The sequence below is a fragment of the Dipodomys spectabilis genome, unplaced genomic scaffold (assembly GCF_019054845.1).
Source record: "Dipodomys spectabilis isolate Male_0828 unplaced genomic scaffold, ASM1905484v1 ptg000098l, whole genome shotgun sequence".
NCBI lineage: Eukaryota > Metazoa > Chordata > Mammalia > Rodentia > Heteromyidae > Dipodomys > Dipodomys spectabilis.
In genome coordinates, this window is record NW_024870775.1 from 9,176,371 (window position 1) to 9,201,268 (window position 24,898).

The window sequence follows — 24,898 nt, forward strand, 5'->3', positions numbered from 1 at the left end:
CAAATGGTCAATAAGAATATATATATATATTAGCCAGGCACCGGTGGCTTACGCCTGTAATCCTAAGCTATTCAGGAAGCTGAGATCTGAGGATCGAGGTTCAAAGCCAGCCTGAGCTTTTTTGCTCAAGGTTAGGCTAGCACTTTACCACTTTGAGTCTCAGCTCCATTTCAGACTTCTGAGTAGAGCTTAATCATAGCTGGAGCCACCAACACCCCTAGGGGAATTAGGTTTTCATTTGTTTTTATCTTTATTTTACATAAAAACAAGTATATTTCTGGATTTTTAATTTACCACTCTTATCTAGAAGGTAATAAGATTTACAGTCCTCTGCCCTGCCTTTTTATTTTTATTTATTTATTTATTTATTTATTTTGTCAGTTGTGGGCCTGAACTCTTGGCCTGGGCGTGGTCCCTCAGCTCTTCAGCTCAAGGCTAGCGCTCTACCACTTGAGCTACAGTGCCACTCCTGGCTTTTTCTGTGTATGTGTTGCTGAGGAATTGAACTCAGGGCCTCGTGCATGCAAGGCAAGCACTCTACCACTGAGCCACCTTCCCAGCCCTGCCCTGCCTTTTTAAAACCCAACAGGTACTGGGCTTCAGTGGCTCACACCTGTAATCCTAGCTACTCAGGAGGCTGAGATCTAAGGATCACGGTTCAAAGCCAGCCATGCAGGAAAGACTCTTATCTCCAATAAACCACTAGAAAACCAGTAGTGGCTCTGTAGAGCACTCACCTTGAGCTGAAGAACATAGGGACAGCACCCAAGCCCAGAGTTTAAGCCCCACAACCGACCAAAAAAACAAAAACAAAAAAAACCTGTGTGTTCTAGTGATGACTTTATAGCCATTGAAAGATAATTTTCTCTCCTTTTTTCCCTTGAGGGGTGGGGTTGGTAGAAGCAGGGCATGGCAGTACTTACCAAAAATGTCCTCAGGACCTTGATGCTTTGGCTTTCTTGCTCAATTGACCCCCTACCACTCAAGCCAGATCTCCAGCCCTGCTTTTTGCTAATTAATTGGAAATGGAGTCTCACAGACTTACCTGCCAGAGCTAGCTTCAGAGATCCTCTAGATTTCAGTCCCCTGAACAGCTAAGGTTGCCAGGTGTGAGACACCAGCATCTGTTCTCTCTTTCCTTTGTAAAACTGCCTCATGTATCTGTAATATTAGAGCATACTCAGTCTTTTTTTTTTTTTGAGTCCAGTTGTGAGGCCTGAACTCTGGGCCTGGGCGCTGTCCCTCAGCTCTTCAGCTCAAGGCTAGCGCTCTACCACTTGAGCCACAGTGCCACTTCCGGCTTTTTTCTTTTTGCTTATGTGGTGCTGAGGAATCGAACCCAGGGCCTCATGCATGCAAGGCAAGCGCTCTCCCACTGAGCCACCTTCCCAGCCCCTCAGTCATTTTTCTTTTGGCCATATCTTCAGGGTTGTTTTGAAGTTTCAGGGAATGGGAGAGTTTGTTGTTTTGTTTTTAAATTCTCGTTTGTTTAGTGGTGGGCAATAGGGTCTTGCTGTGTAACTCAGTCTGGCCTCAAACTCTTCATCATCCTCCCTCAACCTCCAAATGTTGAGATTACAGGCACTTGCTACCACTATACCTGGCTCTGGGTTTTTGCTTTTATAAATAGGACCTTGGCTCTAGGCATTCACACACAGTGAAACCAAAGGAGGATATTCTTAGGAGAAGAGTTGAAAGGTACAATGCCTATGTACATCTAATCATACAAAATAATATTTATCAACATATACTCCAGAAAATAAAAACAAGAGGGTTTTTCTTTTTTGCTGTTTTTGTTTTCTCTTTGTTCTGCTTGTTACATGTCTTTGGGAGTGTAAGGGAAAACACAGATGTGAAGGGACAAAGGGTGAACAAATGCAGCAATGGTACTCACTGGACACTATGTTGAAAATGAACTCTAAGCCGGGCGCTGGTGGCTCACGCCTGTAATCCTAGCTACTCAGGAGGCTGAGATATGAGGATCGCGGTTCAAAGCCAGCCCGGGCAGAAGAGACTGTGAGACTTCTATCTCCAATAAACCACAGAAAACCAGAAGTGGCGCTGTAGCTCAAGTGGTAAAGCGCTCGCCTTGAGCTGAAGAGCTGAGGGACAGCGCCCAGGCCCAGAGTTCAAGCCCCACAACCGACAAAAAAAAAAAAAAAAAAGAAAATGAACTCTACAATTTGTGAGTGAGGATAGGAGGGAAAAATTGAGAGAGAGTTAGGGAAGGGCTGACACTGTCCAAAAAGAAATGTACTTGACCTATGTGACTGCAGCCCTCTGTACAGCACCATTATAGTAATAAAAAATTAAGAAATGAAGGAGATAGGTAATAAAAGGGAAAGTTTAAGGCAGAGATTAGAGTGTTGTGCCTATAAACTAAGAAACGCTAAGGATTGTCACAGATGTCCAGAAGCTATGAGAAAAGCAGGGAGTGATTTCTCCTTCAGAACCTCTAGCAGGAAGCAGCCCTTCTGACACTTTGATTTTGAGCTTCTGGCTTCCATATTGTGAGAGAATAAATTTATGTTGCTGTTTTGCTACCAAAAAAAAGAACCGTGGTAAATTAAGTTTGTGCATATATTGCTTCATCTTTCTAGCCCAAGACATCTTTGGGCCAGATTCTTAAAAGTAGATGAGCATACCTTCCTGGCTCTGCTGTTTTGCATTCTCAGCACTGTTGTCTCACAGGCTCACCTGCACATTGTGTAGTCATACTTGGTTTTTATTCATTTACCTTACTCAACAAGTTGTTCTAGGTATCTTTTTTTTTTTTTTTTGGTCATGGGGGTTGAACTCTGGGCCTGGGTGCTGTCCCTCAGCTCTTCAGCTCAAGGCTAGCACTCTACCACTTGAGCAACAGCGCCATTTCCAGCTTTTTTCTGCTTATGTGGTGTTGAGGAATCAAACCCAGGGCCTCATGCATGCAAGGCAAGCATTCTACTACTGAGCCAACTTCCTAGCCCTCTCAGTATCTTTTTTAATGACTAAATTATGTAGAGATGCATGGTAACAATAGAGTAACATTCACAGAAATAAATACTGTTGTATTACCTTTACTATTTAACTTGTATCTGAATGTATGACTTTTTTCCCCCCTCAGCATGAAGACTTTTTGCTTGCCCTGCAGATGAATGAAGAACAGTATCAAAAGGTATTTTGAGCCGGGTGCTGGTGGCGCATGCCTGTAATCCTAGCTACTCAGGAGGCCAAAATCTGAGGATTGTGATTCAAAACCAGCCCAGGCAGTAAAATTTATGACTCATCTCTAATTAACCACAAAAATCTGGAAGTGGAGCAGTGGCTCAAGTAATGGAGCAAAGCTCAGAGACAGTGCTCAGGCCCTGAGTTCAAGCCCCAGTACCAGCAAAAACAAAAAAGGCAGGGTGGTGGTGGGAGGTATTTTGAAATCTCATCTAATTCATTTATTCTGAGTGATCTCATGGGCTTCCCTTCTTAAATCACATTTCCTTGACATCTTCAAAGCAAACTTCTCCTAATTAACCTCCTCTTCATTTGCTGAGTTTACCTAGGTTACAACCAGCTTACAGGAACTAGCATAGTCATTCTAACTACCACATGGAATCAGAACTGCAGTGGGGAGTTAGTGATAGCTGGAATATGCTACATAGACTCTATTTGCTGCTGCCTTTAATCAGCTAAAAGCCAGAAGTGGAGTTATGACTCAAATGGTAGATCTAGAGCACCAGCCTTGCACAAGAAAGCTAAGCAAGAGTGAGAGCCCTGAGTTCAAACTCCATTACTGGTACACACAAAAAAGGGTTGAAGGCATGGTGCAATTAGTAGTTCACCAACCAGGGACATAAAGCCCTGAATTCAAGTCCCCATACAGGCAAAAGAATACTCAGGCTGAGTTATGATACCTTCATATTCCTTGTCTGAAAACACACACAAAAAACAAATACAACTTTTGGAACTTATCCTTTTTATAGCCATATTATTTTAGCATCTGAGTACAAATACAATTCCCCTAGAGCCAGGAATTGATGGTCTATGATAGCTTTATACAAAGAATTAGTCCAAAAAGAAGGGAAAAACCTTGCTCTCTTTAGCTGTGAATTAATGTTGCACTTGCTACCTTGAGCTGCTTTTACTTATTCACTCCCTTTTTCAGACTACATCTTGCTGGATAGCCAGCCCTTGTTGGTCTCAAACTCATAATCCTAATGTCTCAATCTCCCAAATTCTGGGATTATAGGCAGGTGCCACCATACCTAGCTTTTCTGAACTGTGGTTAGATAGCAGGAAACAACTCATTTAGTATCTTCTAGGGATCCCTTTGGGCCTCAGAATATGTGTCTTGTGCAGGGAGGTATATGGCTAGGAGACAAGGCCTTTCTCTCTCTATATATAAAGTGAGCATTTAAGCTAATTCACATATGTGTCTGTTGGCCTACAGGACGGCCAGCTGATTGAATGCCGCTGTTGCTATGGAGAATTTCCATTTGAGGAGCTGACACAGTGTGCTGATGCTCACCTATTCTGCAAAGAGTGTCTTATCAGATATGCCCAAGAGGCAGTCTTTGGATCTGGAAAGGTAAGATCTGCTTAATATTCTACATTATGTAGGAAACATTCACAGTCTAAAGTAACTATGCAGATAGGCAAGGGCCACTTGTAGAATTCTGATGATAGGTGGTATTTGTGTGACCTGACTTACGGGATTGTTGGTTCTGAGTTTAGCAGTTTCTTTTCTGTGAATGGTAGAAGTGTTCTGTTCCCCACACCTAACCCCACAGGGCATTCCTGAACACTGTTTCCTGTTCATCATTAGATTGAGGATGAACTTAGAACTTTCAGCTTATTTGAACATAGGAGAGTGCATTAGTAAGTTTCACACATATTTAAAAGGATTTTATAGTTGGATTAAAGTGAATATTAGACTTTCATGCAAGATCTCTCTTTTTTTTTTTTAATGTTCCACAACTGGGGCTTAAACTTGGAACCCTGCACTCTCAGTTGGCTGTTTCACACCAAGCTAGCATTCTACCACTTGAGCCATACCTCTACTTCTGGTTTTTGCTGGTTAATTGGAGAATGTTTCACTGGTCTGTGGGCTGGTGGCTCATGCCTGTAATCCTAGAGCTACTCAGGAGGCTGAGGTTGGAGGATCACAGGTCAAAGTCAGTCCTGACAGGAAAGTCAGAGACTCATCTCCAATTAATCACCAGAAAACAGGAAGTGAGGCTATGGCTTAAAGTGGTAGAATGCTAGCCTTGAGTGAAAAAGCTCAGGGACAGCACCCAAGCCCTTAGTTCAAGCCTCACTACCAACCAAAGAAAAAAAGTTTCATTGACTTTTCTGCCTTGAGCTGGCTTTAAACTATGATTCTTAGATCTCTGACTTCTGAGTAGCTAGGATTTCAGCTGTGAGCTTGCCAGTGTGGCTTATGAAAGATTTTACTACTCTTTCCAAAGTCAGTTTCTCTTAAACAATGTAAGCAATATGGAAAGAAAATTTTTACACCATTATATTTTTGGTATTTTATTTCAACAACAATAGAAAACTTCTAATATGTTCAAGAGCAGTAGTTCATGCCTGAAATTCCAGCTTTTTACAAAGGAGAGAAAGGAGAATCACAGCTCAAAGCCAAGCAAAAGTTAGCCAGACTCTATCTGAAAAACACACTAGCAGCAAAAGAACTAGGGTTACGTGTACTACCATCATGGCATCACCTGTCATCAGATGAATTGGCATCATATACTTCCTGTTGGTACACTGAAACGTTGCTGTAAATAATCAGGTACTGGTTATCTACTTTAGAGGTTGAGATCTGGAGAATGAAAATTCAAATAAAGCCTGAGTAGAAAAATTTGTGAGACTTCATCTTCAAAATAACCATCAAAAAGCAGGCCTAAAGCCAGGCATTGGTGGCTTATGCCTATAATCCTAGTTATTCAAGAGGTTGGGATCTTAGGATTACAGTGCAAAGCCATCCTAGGGAGGGCAGTCCAATGGACTCTTATCTCCAATTAACCACCAGAAAACCAGAAGTGGCACTGTGTTCAAAGGGTAGAGTGCTAGACTTATGCAAAAGAGCTCAGGGACAGTGCTGAGTCCCTGACTTCAAGCCCTACAACAAAAACAAAAAATTCAAGAGGAACACCATGTCTCCTATTTCCATGTTCATGTCTCTGTGTCTACTGGAGTTCCTCCTGGTCAACATGGTGTCTCACTTCAGCTCTCCATTGGAGCTGATATGATTTGTTGGTGTTTTTCTGCTCTTTCTTTCCTCTCCAGCTCTCATGGCTCAGTTTTCTAACAATGTTAAGTGTATTCACTGGGCTGCAGATGTGACAGGAGGCCATCTGTAGACCACCAGCACTCCAGTAAAGGCTCCAAATTCAACCTCTCAAAAAATAAATAAATAAATTCAAGCCGGGCACCGGTGGCTCACACCTGTAATCCTAGCTACTCAGGAGGTTCAGATCTGAGGATCACGGTTCAAAGCCAGCCCAGGTAGGAGAGTCCATGAGACTTTATCTCCAATAAACCACTAGAAAACCGGAAATGGGTTATGGCTCAAGTGGTAAAGTGCTCACCTTGAGCTGAAGGGTGCAAGGACAGCTCCCAAGCCCAGAGTTCAAGCCCCATGACTGACCCTCCCCCCAAAAAAAATTCAAGAGGAGGTCCTGAGTTACACCCCCTAATATCTAGTACTTTCACACACCAAAAAAAGAAAAAAAATAAGTAGACTTCAAATTTAAGTAATTTGAAATCCAATTAAGAAACATAAGGAATTACTGACCAGTATTCTTCTATTATCATAAATGATTATAAAGTAACTAAGAAAGTATTTCTGCAAACCTAAAGGAAAAACAAACTAAGCCTCAGTCACAGCACAGCTCACTTCTGTAACCCTAAATGTGAGGGTGTCTCCCCATCAGCAAGCAAGACAGTTCTGACACTGTTTACCTAGAGGAATTAGGATTAGCCCCTTGAACAAGTGCAAATCTCTGGAACTTCTGACTGTTTGGCTAAAAATTGGGGTTCATGCAACCTACTCGGTGTCAGTTCTCTAGAAGAGTTCTCAGAAGTTAAGAAAGCACTTAAATGTACAGGTTTATTACAATGGGTACCGATAAATAGATAGAGACATAGGGTGAAGTCTCAAGCACAGAAGCTCTGTCTGAATGGTGTTGGAGTGTGCCCCTTTTCAACATGTGAATAAGTAACCATGTGTTCAGTGTCTAGAAGCTCTTTAAACTCAAGACTTCATGTTTTCTAGATGAGTCCTCTGCCACTCAAAGCATACCACTGGTCCTCATAGACATAACTGGAGCATGAATGCTTCTATAGAAATGTAATTGGAGGGCTGGAAAGGTATCTCAGTGGTAGAGTGCTTGCCTTGCATGCATGAGAGGCCCTGGGTTCGATTCCTCAGCACCACATAAGCAGAAAAAGCCGGAAGTAGCACTGTGGCTCAAGTGGTAAAGCTCTAGCCTTGAGCTGAAGAGCTGAGGGACAGCACCCAGGCTCAGAGTTCAGGCCCCACAACTGACCCAAAAAAAAAAAAAAGTAGAAATGTAATTGGACAGAAAGAGTATGATCTGAGGCTAATAGATGGGAAACCTGAGAAAGAACTGTCAGTTCACATGGTTCTTGACCTTTGTGCAGCTTTCTTTCCCCTGGGGGTAGGGCAGGGCCTTCTGAAATGGTCATAAGCTATACTATCAGATAAGATAGGTCAAAGAATTGCTTTTTGGCCAGATCCAAGACCAAAAGGCAGGAAAAAATTGGGAGTTTATTTTTAACTTTATGACAAGCCTTGAAGAAGAGGAATTACAGTTTTTATGGCTGCCTTAAGGAGAAAAGAAGAGGAGATGAAAGAAGGGAATGTGAAGGTCAATGAGGGACAGTTTGCCTTCTGAAACCTAAAGAGCCCTAACACTGATGTTGGTGGTTCAAGTGGTAGAGTTACTACCTAGAAAGTACAAGGCCCTGAGTTCAAACCCCAGTACCATTTAAAAAAAAGTGTAATTGAAAAACATAAGCATAATACAAAAGTACTGGCAGTTCACACCTATAATTCTAGCTACTCAGGAGGCTGAGATATGAGGATTGTGATTTGAAGCCAACCAAGACAAGAAAGTCCAGGAGGCTCTTAGCTCCAATTAACTTCTAAAAGGCAAGAAAGAAAGCTGTGGCTCAAGTAGTAGAGTGCTAACCTTGAGCCAAAAAGGTAAGGGACAGTGCCCATGCCCTGAATTCAAGCTTTAGGAAGAATTATGTTTTCCAAAAGTATGACCTTTGGAATCTGGCAGAGAATATTGGGCTTTTGGCTTTCCACTTGGCTTTGTATCTTAAACAGATTTGTCAAATTCTAGGTCTCAGCTTTTTCCTCTCTACAAAGGAAATGCTCATAATATTGTTAGGAACATTAAGTGAGGTATCATGTGTTTAAAGCATATATTTTCTGACACATGATACTTAATAGATTTTAGCTGTTGTTAATGTCTGTGTGTGTATGTGTGTGCATGCGTGCTTGCATGTACGAGTGTGTACTATGCATGTGCCAGTTCTGGGGCTTAAATTCAGGACCTGGGTGCTATCCCTGAGCTTTTTTGGTCTAGGCTAGAGCTCTGCCACTTGAGCCACACGACACAACTTCTACCTTTTTGGTGGCTAAATGGAAATATGAATGTCATAGACTTTCCTACCTGGACTGGCTTTGAACCACAATATCTCAAATCTCAGCCTCCTAACTGGCACCCAGCTTTATTGTTAACTTTAATAAATGTTTTTCTGGTAGTTGCTTTGGTGTCTGCTAATCTGAAGAAGTGTTCCTTAGATGTCTGGCACTTTTTGTTCATATTGAAAGCTTTTGGAGAGTATAGGCTAGTAAGATTGATTTAGGTGCCTGTTAATACAATTTTATATGGTGAACTTCAAATTGCATTCTGTTATATTTTCTCGCTGGTTTTGGGTGTGAATCCTGTCTCCAGAAGTCTGGAGCTGAATGGAAGGAAGGAGTTGGAGAATGTTCTTCTCAGTGTGCATACTTCACTTGAGGGCACTCCTCAGCTCTGCCCTCTTCTATCACTGCTGCTCCTTCTGTCCCTGAGCCTTTTTCCTTTGTCCTGGGAGCTGATTCTGTCTGAAGGGAGTAGGAACTAAAGGCCCAAACAACTCCCAATGAGTGATTAATTTCTAGCCCTCCTCACACTAAACTGCCTTCGTAGGGGGGGTCTACAGCTTTGCAGATTCATTGAGGGGAGCAGCTTGTACTCTCTTCTGACTCTTTTTCATACACTGAACCAGGGCTTTCTGATCTACTAAGTCAGGTGCTCTTCCTCCATCCCCTTTTCATCTTTATGGACTGTAATTTAGGCTGCTACTAGTATCAAAGTTGGGTTTCTTGTTCTCATGGGTTTTTTGTTTGAAGTGTGATTTCTCAGGAAAGAGGACAAAGATGCTTGCTCTGACACCTCAGGGTCTGTTCTTCATATTCATTGAAAAATGCAGTTCAGCTCTGGAACCTTGGTTGACTTTTCTTTTTTCTGTTTGCTTACCTTACCATTCTAGTCAGATCTCAGCTGCATGGAAGGCAGCTGCACATGTTCATTCCCAGCCAGTGAACTGGAGAAAGTGCTTCCCCAGACCATTCTATATAAATACTATGAGAGAAAAGCTGAAGAAGAAGTTGCTGCAGCCTATGCTGACGAACTTGTCAGGTGAGTTCTCTAACACTACTCCTGCCTGAATGTGAGGACTGCCTGAGAATTCTCTCCAAGTGAGAAAATTCTATAACAAAGCTGTATCTGCCAGGGTTTTGTACATTTCTTGCTCAGAAATATAGTAGTCAGTTTTAAGTGAAAAACTCATCCGCGTTACTTGAGCTCCCTAATCTTCTGGCCTGTAGGTACAATTGCTGAGAAGAAATGTGTACAAGAGATTATGTTTGCTGGGCACCAGTGGCTCACAAGGCTAAGATCTGAGGATCACGATTCAAAGCCAACCCGGGCAAGGACAGTCCATGAAACTCTTATCTCCAATAAACCACTAGAAAACTGAAAGTGGCGCTGTGGCTTAAGCGGTAGAGTACTCACCTTGAGCTGAAGAGCTAAGGGATAGCGCCCAAGCCCAGAGTTCAAAGCCCCATGACCAACCAAAAAAAAAAAAAAGAAAGAAATTATGTTTACTGAGTGGTTAACACTGAGCCAGGACTTAGCTGACACCTGTATATTCTAGAAGGGCCAGGACAGAAAAGAGGCTCAGTCCATGTTTTCTTTTTTCTTTCTTTTCTCTTTTTTTTTTTTTTTTGGGTCCGGTCGTGGGCCTGAACTCTGGGCCTGGCACTGTCCCTCAGCTCTTCAGCTCAAGGCTAGCACTCTACCACTTGAGCCACAGCGCCACTTCCGGCTTTTTTCTTATGTGGTGCTGAGGAATCGAACCCAGGGTCTCGAGCATGCAAGGCAAGTGCTCTACCACTGAGCCACCTTCCCAGCCCATCAGTACATGTTTTAATGTAAAGTAATGAGTATAAAAACACTGTAGCTACTGGCATTGGTGGCTCACGCCTGTAATCCTAGCTGCTCAGGAGACTGAGATCTGAGGATCACAGTTTGAAGCAGGCCTAGGCATGAAAGTCCAGGAGACCCTTACTTCTAATAATCACCTAAAAACCAGAAGTGTAGCTGTGGCTCAAAGTAGTATAGTGCCTTGAGCACAAAAACTCATGGAAAATGCCAAAGTCCTGAGTTCAAGCCCCTGGACTGATGAGAAAAAAAACACTGTAGCTGTCCAGCTCAAGATTAACTTTCCATATGAACAGTCCCTTGAACCTCTTCAGGCTGTCACCTTTTGAATAATACTGTTTATGCTGTCTGATTCCAGGTGCCCCTCCTGCAGCTTTCCTGCTCTGTTGGACAGTGATGTGAAAAGGTTCAGCTGTCCTAATCCTCGGTGCCGAAAGGTAAGGAAGCAACATTTTTCCTACACTTGTACTGAGTTTTGGTATTGTCAGTTTCCCTGATGGTTCACCCAGAGTGTACTGTGTGACTACATGCGGCTATTTGAGAAGTATGAATGCCATCTTTTAGTAAAATCATGTGAAGAAGAGTACTGCGTGCTGGTGGTTGTCATGGTTACAAAGTAGGAGCCACTTGTAGGATTCCAGTTACAGAGCTCTCTGAGTCCCTGCTCTATGACATTTTGTAAGGACAAATGTATACTAATATAAGATAGGAACTTCGTTTTTTTTCCTGTGTCATATTTCTTGCTTGCCCTTTTTCTTACCCTGTACTCAAATACTACCCATATACACAACACTTCTTATTGCCTCCAAAATTCTAATAGCACTTGGGTATTATATTGACATCTCTGAGATGTCTGGTAGGTTTTTCAGTTCTGTTCTAAGGTGAGGCCAAATCTGTATAGTCACCCTTGTGCTGCAAATCTTTCTTTTCTCTAACTAGGCTTCTACTCTAAACTGACAATCTTCAAATATGCCTGCTATTTATAAGTCACTTAAGAGTTTTTAGTGAATATTGATATCCACCCAGACAAATGGGTTTAGGGTCATTTTTCTAAAACCACATAATGAGAGTTGAATATTACAATGTCTTGGGGAGAGCAGTAGAATTGAGGTAGAGGTGGTAGAAGAAACTAAACTAATAGTGTGAAACTTTGCAGCTTTTGTGTTCACCATTAATATTTCTGTATAAAACTTGTATGTATTCTTATAACTGACTGATGTAGCTATTTAATAATTTATCCCCACCCTAGGTTGTTACTATAAAACTTGTCCTAGCAGGGCACCGGTGGCTCATGCCTGTAATCCTGGCTACTCAGGAGGCTGAGATCTGAGGATCAAAGCCAGCCCAGGCAGGAAAGCCTATGAGATTCTTATCTCCAATAAACCACTAGAAAACCAGATGTGGCACTGTGGTTCAAGTGGTAGAGCGCTCACCTTGACTGAAGAGTGCAGGGACAGTGCCCAAGCCCAGAGTTCAAGCCCCACAACCAACAACAACCAAAAAAAAAAATCCTAATTAATCTTTGGAATCTTGGAACTAAGAAAGCATACTAACTGACTGTCCTTGTGTGTGTCTAGTATGTCAAACACTGGAATGCCTGGGAAAACAATACCTGAGCTATAAGATACAGAGCACAAAGAGAACAGAGCTGGTCGAGCACTGGTGGCCTATAATCCTACCTACTCAGGAGCCGAGATCTAAGGATCATTTGTTCAAAGCCAGCTCAGGCAGGATAAAGTCTGTGAGACTTATCTCCACCTTACCACCAGAAAACTGGAAGTGGTGCTATGGCTTTTAAAGTGGTAGAGCTCTATCCTTGAATAAAAAAGCTCAGGGAAGCCAGGCACCGGTGGCTCATTCCTGCAATCCTAGCTACTCAGGAGGCTGAGATCTGAGGGTCACGGTTCAAAGCCAGCCAGGACAGGAGACTCTTATCTCCAATAAACCACTCAGAAAACCAGAAGTAGTGTGGCTCAAATGGTAGAGCACTAGCCTTGAGCTGGAGCTGAGGGACAGCGCCCAGGCCCAGAGTTCAAGCCCCACAGCCACCAACAACAACAAAAAGCTCAGAGACAGTGCCTGGGCCCTGAGTTTAAGCCCTGCAACTGATGGGGGGGTAGGAGTGGGGGGTGGCGGTCCTGCTTAGGGAGCAGTGGGAACAGAGCAAAGGAAAGAAAGGGAAGAGGTAGAATGAAGCTGGAAGCGTATTCAAGGCTTCCAAAGTAGAAGCAGCCAGGACATTGACTGATACCAGGAATATAAAGCTGACTAATAAGCTAGATAGTGTCAGACCTTCAGGACTTTGAGTACCCATCTGATGTCAGGAAAGAAAAAGCAGAAAGAGTAAAGTTAAGTTCTAAACCTCTGTTTTCTGACAGGCTGTTGTGTTGAGTATTTCAAGTAAATACATATCAAGAAGTATGTATGCAAAGAGCTGGATCTCCATTTCCTTCTATGATTCCAAATAGCTACTGGAAATGCTTATATACAATTTGGAAGGCTAAGGAGAAACAGAGGCCATTATTCTCCAAGGACATTTAGAAATAGACTAATGAGGGGATGGTAGGGGGAAAACAATGGAGGGGGTAACAATGTTCAAGAGGAAGTGTACTCATAACCTCACTCATGTAACTGTAACCCTCTGTATAGTAGCTTTACAATAAAAAAAAAAAAAGAAATAGACTAATGGCCCACATTAATGTGAAACTCCATCCAGTGAATGTGTTTAGAACTTAAATCTTTGGATATTTGTGGAGCTTAAGATCCCAAATAGGAACAACAAATATTCTGTTTCCTGTCTATGGAAGGACTATACTACACTGTTGTTGAACTTGGAGATGGCCTTTTTGTTTCATTTAGCCAATGAAATGTGAGTGTGAGCACACTGATCACTTGCAGAAAAAGCCACTGAGATTAATGGGACTGAAATATGCTCACTTACATTATCCTCCCCAGCTCGGTGTAGAAGCAAGTAATGGGGAGTTATTTCTGCTCCTCCCTGAGGAGGGAAAAAGTTTGAATAGAAACCCAACATTTTGGCCCACCCAGGGCAGTTAATTTTTGTGTCACCCAATTGAGTGCTGTTATGATCTGGCATGATCTAGGTGTCTGGGGCCATTGAGAACAAAAAAATCTGCAATACACAATAGTTATATATAAACAAGTTTTAACTCTAGGAAACAAACAAAAGTTCTTTTAATATATACAAAAATATTAAGCTAGGCACAGTAGTTCAAGCCTGTAGCCTAGCGGCGTAAGAGATGGAAATCAGAGGATCATGGTTGGAGGCCAGCCTGGATAAAAAGATGTTCCTAACCAGTGGCTGGGCATCATAGCACACACCTGTTTTCCTAGCTAGGGGCAAAGCACAAAGGCTGGAAGCAGTGACACACACTTATACACACCAATATGAGGAAGTACAAGTAGGAAGGATCACAGCCCAGAACAGCACAGGCATAAAGCAAACCACATCTTGAAAATAACAAAGCAAAAAGGGGCTTGGAGGCATGACTCAAATGATAATGTGCCTACCTAGCAAGCCTGAAAGCCAAGTTTGATTTCCAGATTTGAAAAAGTAATAATGGATCCACACTTAAATGTGTGATTTTTATTTTGATATTAGTCATAGTAGGGGAGGAGAGAGAGATACAAAAGAAGTAGCATGCATACAATTTGAATTGTTATCACCTTAAAAGCTGTTATTAAAATATAGGATGTTTTGGCCAGGTGCTGGTAGCTCACACCTGTAGTCCTAGCTACTCAGGAGGCTGAGGTTGGAGGATCATAGTTCAAAGCCAGCCCGGGCAGTGAAGTCCATGAGACTCTTATCTCCAATAAACCACCAGAAAACGGGAAGTGATGCTGTGGCTCAAGTGATAGAATGCTCATCTTGAGCTATGAATAGCTCAGGGACAGTGGCCAGGCCCAGAGTTCAAGCCATATGACCAACAAAAAAAATGAAAACCTGTCTACAAAAAAAAAAAGTATGAGGGGCTGGGAAGGTGTCTCAGTGGTAGAGCGCTTGCCTTGCATGCCTGACGCCCTGGGTTCGATTCCTCAGCACCACATAAGAAAAAAGAAAAAAGCCGGAAGTGATGCTGTGGCTCAAGTGGTAGAGCGCTAGCCTTGAGCTGAAGAGCTGAGGGACAGCGCCCAGCCCCAGAGTTCAGGCCCCATGACCGGGCCCCCCACCCCAAAAAAAAAAAAAGCAAAAAACAAAACAAAAAAGTATGAGATGGATGGAAAACAAAACAAAACAAAAGACTATGTAAGTTCTTTTTTACATAATTGCTTTAAATGCACATGGCCTAAACGCCAATCAAAAGACAGAGTAGGTGATTTGATTTTTTTTTTTTTTTTAATTTTTGGTCAGTTGTGGGGCAGATGATAACCAAAAGCAAGTAGCCATACTTAAGTCATTTACTGTCATACAGGAAGAAATTACGATGAAAGGGTTGATTCAGCTGGAATACACACCAACTATAAATATAAAACAGTTGACCTTCATATCCATATGTTTTGCATTCATGGACTCAATGACAGATTAAAAATAGTCGAGGGAGGGGCTAGGAATGTGGCTTAGTGGTAAAGTGCTTGCCTAACATGCATGAAGCCCTGAGTTCAGTTCCTCAGTACTACATAAACAGAAAAGGCCAGAAGTGGTGCTGTGGCTCAAGTGGTTATGCATTAGCCTTGAGCACAGAGAGGCTCAGAGACAGAGCGCAGGCCCTAAGTTCATATATTTGGAAAAAGTACCTCTGTACCAAATACATGCAGACTTTTTTTTCTTGTAATTATTCCTAAAAAGTATAGTGTATCACCTATGCGTAGCATCTTCATTGTACTGGGTATTAGAAATAATCCAGAGATGATATAAAGTGTATGGGAGGATGTGCATGGGTCATGTGTGAATACTGTATCATTTCATATAAAGGACTAAAACATCTACAGATGTTTGTATCCAATACAGGTTCTTGGACCCATTTACCTATGACATCCAAGGAATGATTTGAATATACACCAGACATCACTGTGCCCAAGTACATGAGGCAGACAGAACTGAAAGGGAAAAAAAACAAGTTTCAGTACTGCACTTTCAATAATGGACAGAAAACTTGGATTAATATAGAAACAGTAGGCTTCAATAACCTTATACTCCAAATGGACCTAATAGACAATACAGAGCATTCTACCTAAACAAGAGCTGAAAATACATTTCTCAAGTGTATAAGGAACATTCTCCAGGATAGAGAATATTAGCCTATAACATGTTAAAATCATAGTACAAGTCTTAACAAATTTGAGATCAACCTCATACCAAGTATCTCTTCTGATCACAATGGAATGAAACTGGGTATCACTAGCAGCAAGAAAACAGGTAAAAATCACAAATGTATGTAACTGTACTAGAGACCTTCTCTACTAAGATTAGGAATGAGGTAAAAATGCCCACTATGTTAGCTTTCCATTACTGTGCCAAATACCTGAGGGTAGTCAATTTATACATGTAATGCAGTCTTTAGCTAAATTTTGCCCAGTGGCAATTGGTATTTTGTGCAGAAGTAGAAAAAGCAATCCTAAAATTTGTATGGAATTTGAGAAGACTCCAAAGGACAGAAACACCTTTGAAAAAGAACAAAACTAGAGGCCTCATTCTTGCTAACATCTAAATCTTTTACAAAGCTATAGTAATCAAAACAGTATGGTACTGTCATGAAGACAACATACATTTAGAAGTAAATCTATTGTGATTAGCTAATCTTTGACAGGAATGCCTAATATACACAAAAGGGAAAGAACAACACAGTTTGTAATTAGTGTTAGGGAAACTGGCTATGCACATACAAAAAAAAGAATGAAATTGGATTGCCCATCTCATACCACATACAAACAGCAACTCAAGCTGGGCATTGGTCGCTCATGCCTATAATCCTATGTACTTAGGAAGCTGAGATCTGAGGATAATGGTTTAAAGCTAACCTAGGCAGGAAAAGTTCATGAAATTCTCACTCTGATAAAGTAGCAAAAAGTCAGAAGTGGCTGGGTACTGGTGCCTCACACCTGTAATCCTAGCTACTCAGAAGGCTGAGATCTGAGGATCAAGGTTTAAAGCCAGCCTGGGCAGAAAAGTCTCTGCGAGACTCTTATCTCCAGTTAACTACTTGAAACCTGAAAGTGGTGCTGTGGCTCAAGTGGATAGAGTACTAGCCTTGAAAAAAAGCTCAGGGACAGTGCCCAGGCTCTGAGTTCAAGCCCTAGGACCAGCAACAACAACAAAAAAAGTACTATATATAATAGGATATTACTCACCCTTTTAAAAAAAAATAAAAAGAGGCCAGGTGCCGGAGGCTCACACCTGTAATCCTAGCCACTCAGGAGGCTGAGATCTAAGGATCACAATTCAAAGCTAGCCTAGGCAGGAAAGTCCATGAGACTCTTATCTCCAATTAACCACCAGAAAACCAGAGTTGGTAGAGCACTCGCCTTGAGCTGAAGAGCTCAGGGAAAACACCCAGGTCCAGAGTTCAAACCCCACGATGGAAAAAAAATTTTTTTTAATAAAAAAGGGGAAATCTACAATGACATTGCATAGATGAACATTATACGAAATTAGCCACAGAAGGCTAGATCCTACATGATATCACTTATGTACAGTATCCAAAGTTGTCACACTCCAGAAGCAGAAAGCGTTTTGGTGATTTTAGTAACCACTGTGCTATGGGTAGTTTCAATCAGGTATGATGACATCTGTACAGATTTTGTTTATAGTTAATCTTAGAAGTTTTTCAATAGGGTAGGTTTCATATTGTGTTTTCTATACAACTCTGGGGGGAAAAAAAAGGAATATACAGTCCACTTTCTGTTCCTCTACCAAGATAGATGTTCACTATGAGCAAGAAATGCTTTTAGTGAGCCTAGTGCCGGTGGCTCACACCTGTAATCCTAGCTACTTAGGAGGCTGAGATCTGAAGATCACGGTTCAAAGCCAGCCTGGGCAGGAAAGTATGTAAGACTCTTATCTCTAATAAACCACTAGAAAACGGAAAGTGGCTCTGTGGCTCAAGTGGTTAGAGCGCTCAATTTGAGCTGAAGAGTGTAGGTTCAGTGCCCAAGCCCAGAGTTCAAGCCCCACAACTGACAAAAAAAAAAAAAAAAAATGCTTTTAGCACTATGCAGGCTCAACCTTGTCCCACAGCATAGCCTAGCAGAGTCCATTAGCTACATATTCAGAGAAACAGAAGCAGCTTTGAGACTAGAGAAGGAATAGACTTGGAGGATCACAGATAAGAGGCGGAGAGAGGCTGCATGTGAGTGAGACAAGGTACAAATGACTCCTCTGCTTTGGGCCACCACATACATGGTGTTGTTCACAAAACTAGAGATAAAATCCAGAAGAGGATTTGGAAATTAACATTAATTTTGTTTTGGACATGTTGAAACTCCAAGGTGGCATTATCCAGTCTATTTTTCCAGTGTGTGACAGAGGTTCTCAGAGACTAAATACTCACTGGCTATTGTCCATGGTCTGAGACACTTAGGTTGAAAAGAACTTGGAGTCTGGTCTGGGAATGTGGCTTAGTGGTAGAGTGCTTGCCTAACATGCATGAAGCCCTGGGTTCCAGTCCTTAATACCACATAAACAAAAAAGGCTGGAAGTGGCACTGTGACTCAAGTGGTAGAGTGCTAGCCTTGTGAGGGACAGTGCCCAGCCCCTGAATTCAAGCCCCAGGATTGGTAGAAAACAACAAAAAGAAGGACTTCCTTTTATTCTCATCTTCTACCCTATAGGACTGTCAGCAAAGAAAATGTAATGGCATTATGGGCAACAGGGCCATGTGTTTTATAATTTTGCCTTTACCTGCTGATGACACTCACTTTCTAGGCTTCCTTTCTGCTGTCAGGGAAAGTCTGTGTTGAGGATTAAATGAAAACCAAGACCCTAACAGCCCCAGTGATGCAGGATTGCAGAGAATCGAACGCTGTCCTGCATAAGCTGTATAACCGTTAGTCACCATTAGGTGGCACTGATGCTCCACAACAAAAGTTCCTTCTCAGATATTTCAAAAGTTTTTGCATCACCACAACTGTCTTGGAAGCAAAATTGACAATATATTCAAGCTTAGAGATAAAGCAAACCACTATATGGATTGAGAATTTAACACTAAAGATGACAGGGTTGTTAGCAGCTGCTTTTTGCTGCTTTTTCTGTTTCACTTGTACTGTTTCTCTGTGTAACAATCAGCAAGGTGGCTAACCCAGCTAATTAATCCATGAGGAATCTTCACATTTAAGAAATGAGCCGGGCTGGGAAGGTGGCTCGGTGGTAGAGTGCTTGCCTTGCATGCATGAGGCCCTGAGTTCCATTCCTCAGCACCACATAAGCAGAAAAAGCCATAAGTGGCACTTGGCTCAAGTGGTAGAGTACTAGCCTTGAACTGAGGGACAGCACACAGACCCAAAGTTCAGACCCTATGACTGGCAAAAAAAAAAGAAAAAAAAATGAAATGAAATGAGCCTCTCTAGGCAAGAGATCTCAAGAGGCTGAGATCTAAGGACTGTGATTTTTTTGGGGGGAGGGGGGGCAGTCGGTTGTGGGGGCTGAACTCTGGGCCTGGGTGCTGTCCCTTAGCTCTTCAGCTCAAGACTAGCACCCTATCACTAGAACCACAGCACCACTTAGGCTTTTTTCTGCTTATGTGGTGCTGAGGAATCAAACCCAGGGCCTAATGCATGCCAGGCAAGCACTCTACCATTGAGCCAACTTCCCAGCCCAGGACTGTGATTTTAAGCCAACTCATGCAGGAAAGTCTGTGACTCATTTCCAAGTAACCATTAAAAAAGCCAGAAGTGGAGCTGTGGCTCAGTTGATAGAGCACTAGCTTTGAGCACAAAAGCTCAGGGACAGCACCCAAACTCTGAGTTCAAGATTGACACACATGGGGCTGGGAAGGTGGCTCAGTGGTAAAATGCTTGCTCTGCATGCATGAGGCCCTGGGTTCAATTCCTCAGCACCACATAAGCAGAAAAGGCTGGAAGTGGTGCTGTGGCTCAAGTGGTAGAGCACTACCCTTGAGCTGAAGAGCTGAGGTACAGCACCCAGGCCCAGAGTTCAAGCCCCACTAGCAACAACAACAAAAGATTGGCACACACACACAAGAAAGAAATGATTGTCAAGCTGATTTTGGCCCATGTAAAAGACTAAGGCATTTACAGTCTCTACCAGTAGCCAGAAGCTGAAATAAGGTGTATATTAATGTATTATCTGGAAGAGGACTTGGTGTCCACAGTTCTCAGGGTAAGATACTGTCTCTCCTGAGATAGAACACAGTTTTGTTTCTTGTACATGTTGGAATGCTTTGTTGAGACCCTCCTCTTCCTTATGTGTTCTCAGATAAAGCATTTCTCAGTTTTTTTATTCTGCAGGGAACATTGGCTCTCTTTTGGTTTGGGGATGGAAGAATGGTGGGTTTGAGAGATTTTAGGGAGATTTGGAAGTGATAATTCCAGAATATTTATTCTTAGGGTCAGACATTTTTCTTTCTGCTTTCCTGGAATCATCACTTTGCTTATGAATTCAGCAGTATGCATAGAACTTTCTGGAAAGTTAGCCAGGGCCATGAGGTAGAGTTTTGGGAACTCTCAGGATGCAAATCTGAGAAAGAGACCATCAGACAGTGACAGTATAACCAGAGTAACTGAAGAATGTCTGTCTTGAAGTCTTAATGGAAACTGAGAATGTGAATGTGATTTTTGTAATCACCCATGGCTCCCCCAGGTCATTTGTATTTGCTTTTTTTGTCCTTTTCCACACATAGACTATCCCTGATCATTTTTTTTCTGGGACTAGGTCCTTTCTATCCTCAGTGACATTCAGTGTTGCTAGCTTTCCACTAGTGAAATATAACCAAAATTCACATCTGTAACAAACTGGTTTATTGCTTAAAAAAAGAAAAAGAAAAAAGGCATCTGCAGCCGCCTGCAGTATCTGAAGGGATGTGTGAGGGGAATATAAATGAGCTGGACCAGCTGTCAGTGCCAAGGCAGCTCCAGCTGTGATGGCAGATAGTTGGCACTTTATAAGCCACACTCTTAATCGGGGGCCCAGCCAGTTAACTGGCTCCTGGGTGGAGCCAGGCCTCCACATTATCTAGAGATGAATGAAGCTTGGTTTTCTTGTTCCCATTATTAGGGAGGGCCTTTGTTCAGGAAGTGCTGTTGACAGGAACCAAATGTCTGGGTGACAAAAAGATTTTTAAGCCCAAGGATGAGGGCTCATTCACTGGAGTGGAAGTCCACGCTGGGTTGTTGAAGTCCAAAAAGAGGAGAGGAGGGGAGAAATCCTCTCCTCCACATGTAGTGTGACATGCTCTTTGCAAGGGGATCTCTTGTTCCAAGAGAGGTTCTTGCTGAGATGCTTTGGGTTGTACCTCTATCAGTCCATCTTGGAGAGTGCCTGCCAGAGAGCCCTTGGCTCCTGCTGGTCCTCACAGAGACCATACAAAGTAGACACTGATGCCAGTCTCTGGTGGCTCACATCTATAAATCCTAGCTGCTCAGGATTGTGATTCAAAGCCAGCCCGGGCTGGCAGAAAAGTCCATGTGAGACTCATAGAGGTAAGAGTCTTAACCACCAGAAAATCGGAAGTGGAACTTATAGTAGTAGAGCACAAGCCTTGAACAAAAGAACTCAGGAACAGCACCCAGGCCCACAGTTCAAGCCCCACAACCCAAGGGGAGGGGTGGCACAGGGGAGTAGACACTGAAGTTTAATGTTAGGTAATTGCCAACAGTGGTACTTGGCTCGTTATGACCCCAAGGTAGATCCCAAGCACCATGTCTGCAGTCCATCCTTCCTTCCATGAGCTATTGAGCAGAACTTACTTTGAGCACAGTGGTTTCAGAACTCAGTTTTTATCTAGTATTTTCATCAGTTTTCTCTTTTTTAAGTTTTTCTGTAGTAAAAAGCACCATATTTCAGTCTGCAATGGGTTTCTTAATCTTAGAAGTGGTTTGACTAATAACTATACACATGAGCACACCCTTATCCAGTATCTTAGTACCCACCTCCATGCATACCCAGAACAGAGAACCTAGTCACTTCAGCAGATGTTTTATTTCCAAAAGGATAGAAGGCTACAGTGGGCAATATTGCTTATCTCTCTTCCCATTCTACTTACCCATTAAAACTGAATTAATACTGTTTACAGTAACTTTTTTTTTTTCTCTCTACTGAAGTTTGAACTCAGAGCTGGGCACTTGCTAGATAGATACCCTGCCACTTGAGCCATACCTCTAGCCCTATAGTGACTAAAAGGGAGGGATCTAACTACCCAAATAAAAAGTTGATTGAATCCCTTCATACTAAAGAAACACTTTTGTAGGCTGTGAATGTGGCTTAGTGATAGAGTGCTTGCTTAGCATGCATGAAGCACTGGGTTTGGTTACTCAGTACCATATAAACAGAAAAGGCTAGAAATGGCCCTGTGGCTCAAGTGATAGAGTACTAGCCTTAAGCAAAAGAAGCTCAGGAGCCAGAAGCCGGTGGCTCACACCTGTAATCCTAGCTGCTCAGGAGGCTGAGATCAAGGTTCAAAGTCAGCCTGGGCAGGAAAGTCCATCAGACTCTTATCTCAAATTAACTACCAGAAAACCAGAAGTAGCTCTGTGGCTCAAGCGGTAGAGTGCTAGCCTTGAGCTGAGGAACTGAGGGACAGTGCCCAGGCCCAGAGTTCAGGCCCCACAACCAACCAAAAAAAAAAAAGTTTGTTTTCTATTTTATCTACTTCATCCCATGATAAGAAACACTGAGTAGAAAAGCAACTATCACTGGGCACCTGTAGTCCTAGCTAGCTACTCAGGAAGTTGAGATCTGAGGTTCATGGTTCAAAGTCAATCCAGGCAGGAAAATGAGACTCTTATCTACAATTACCTACCAAAAAAAAAGCCAGAAGTGGAGTAGTGGCTCAAGTGGTAGAGTACTATCCTTGAGCTCAGAAACAGTGCCTAGTCCCTGAGTTCAAACCTCTGGACCTGCACCAAGAAAAGAAAAGGAAAAAACAAAAAAAACTATCTCACTCTGTTGGCCTGCTGTTAGGGAGGCTAGAAGCTGGTCAATGGAGTCCTCTGCAGAGCTGCTATAGCTCTTGGGTTTCTCTCCTTAAAGAACTTAGAGGCTGACTTTGTGGCAGAGCGCATGTCAACCTGATCAAATTTCTGAGCCATGGCTGTCTAGACAGGCTCAGTGGTCACTCTGAGAAATCTAAGGACCTAGTAGCAACTGGTCTGGGCCTCAGCTGTTTTCTCACCTTCCTGATCTCCAGGAATTTGGCATTACTCTGCCTTGTCCTCAAGAGAATGTTCTGGTACTTCTCTCATGCCCAGGAAGCTGGGTGATGGTTAAAATATATCATTTCCCAGGAGACAAATTACATAATCTTGTGTTGTGTTCAGATGAGATCTTGTTTTTCTCTTTGTCAACATTGCTTGGGACTGGGCTTTCTTGTGAGTTCTCTTTTATATGGGGAGTTGTATTTAAGACCAGTGGTGAGCAGTGGTCTGGGCATTGATGTGCTTGCTGCTGTGTGTCCAGCTTTGTGCTGAGTACTGTGCAGTCATAATCATTAGTGAAGTACATGGCAGTCACCTACCTGCAGCCTTGAAAATAACAGCATGGTGGTTAACCTGAGAAGCTTTTACATTTTAGCCTGTTTATGCTTTAACTCTAGCTTCTTTAGTAGCATGACCTAAAAATTCCCCCAGCTATATGAGAACAGTCATACTTACCTTTGAGTAGTGCCAGATGTGGTGGCTCATACTTGTAGTCTTAGGTACTTGGAAGACTAAGATAAGAATAGAAGGATTTACAGTTTGAGGCTAGCCTGAGCATATAAGTTGATAAGACCTCTTCTAAAACCGTAATTGGGTTTAGTGGCATGCACCTGTCACTCAATACTACCTAGGAGGCTAAGGTTGGCAGGATCATGATTCCAAAAAAGAACAACAAAAGGGAAAAAAAAAAAAAGCTAGAAGCTGGTGGCTCATTCCTGTAGTTCCAGCTACTCTGGAGGCTGAGATCTGAGGATCACAGTTCAAAGCCAACCTAGGCTCTTAACTTCCAATTACCCACCAGAAAATCAGAAGTGGTGCTGTTGCTCAAAGTGGTAGAGCACTAGCCTTGAGCAAAAGAGCTCAGGGACAGCTTCCAGGGCCCGAGTTCAAGCTCCATGACTTCATTGGAAGGAAACTGAACAACCTAGCAGCTATGGAAAGCCTAAATAGGTGGATTGAGGTTCAGGACCACACCCAGGCAGGAAACAAGTTCCTGTCTCAAAAATAACCATACAACGAGCCAACGAGCAGCTCCTCTGCGCTCCTAGGGACACTAGTCCACACCATGGCAGGTTTGAGTGCTACTTGGCCCCTGGCTGCTGGACAGCCTGCACCAACTACTGGCATACTCGAAAGGGACTTCTGTTCGCTGAGATTTTATTCTGCCTGGTGATTCTGATTTGCTTCAGTGCTTCTACATCAGCATATTCCTCCCTGTCGGTGATTGAGATTATCATTGCTGCTGTCCTGTTTGTCATCTATATGTGTGACTGGCACACCAAGATACCATTCATCAACTGGCCCTGGAGTGATTTCTTCTGAGGCCCCATATCTGCCATCCTCTACCTGGTCACCTCCATTGTGGTCCTTGTTGAGAGGGAAGGCCATTCCAAAATCACTGCTGGAGTACTGGGCCTAATAGCTACTTTACTTTTTGGCTATGATGCCTACTTCACCTTCCTTCTTTGGCAGCAAAGACACACAGCAGCCCCCACAGACCCCACAGATGGTCCCATGTAGGTGAACTTCACTCACTGCACTCTGCAAATCACTCCTCTATAGGAAAAACTCCTCTCAGCCCACAACACTCCCTGCCAAGCAACTCTCCAGCCCCCTGTTATGATAAAAGAGCCTTTATTGGGAGGATTTTTTCTACGAGTCTGATAATCAACCTTCCTGGGTGTAATCACCTTTATGAGTATGCCCAGGACCTCCTCCCTTCTGCCAGCATCCAGAAGGAGACACCAGCTCTGCCCACATAAGCTACAAAATGAGGGAGGTGGGTATCTGATTACTGAGTGACCCACTTCAAATGGCCTGTAGAAGGACAAATAAATAATGATTATTAAAGATCTGTTAAAAAAAAAATAATAACCATACAACAGAGCTAGAGCCACACATTGTTTAGTACCTGACAGCAAGCCTGAAACCCTCAGTTCAAATCCCAATAACATGGCTGGGAAGGTGGCTCAGTGGTAGAGTGTTTGCCTTGCATTCATGAGGCACTTGGGTTTGATTCCTCAGCACCACATAAGCAGGAAAAGCCAGAAGTGGTGCTGTAGCTCAAGTGG

At 42.7% G+C, this 24,898-nt stretch overlaps 1 protein-coding gene and 1 pseudogene across 2 annotated transcripts in view; both read left to right on the forward strand.

The window, feature by feature from the left end:
• Rnf216 (ring finger protein 216) overlaps positions 1 to 24,898 on the forward strand; it is a 129,725-nt gene that overhangs the window by 50,410 nt on the left and 54,417 nt on the right. For both annotated transcript variants that reach the window (XM_042686695.1, XM_042686696.1), the window contains exons 11-14: positions 3,104 to 3,154; positions 4,421 to 4,558; positions 9,547 to 9,695; positions 10,858 to 10,936. In XM_042686695.1, coding sequence (XP_042542629.1) covers positions 3,104 to 3,154; positions 4,421 to 4,558; positions 9,547 to 9,695; positions 10,858 to 10,936 — 417 coding nt within the window. The remainder of the gene's footprint in view (positions 1 to 3,103; positions 3,155 to 4,420; positions 4,559 to 9,546; positions 9,696 to 10,857; positions 10,937 to 24,898) is intronic.
• Positions 11,027 to 24,386, forward strand: LOC122113633 (annotated as a pseudogene).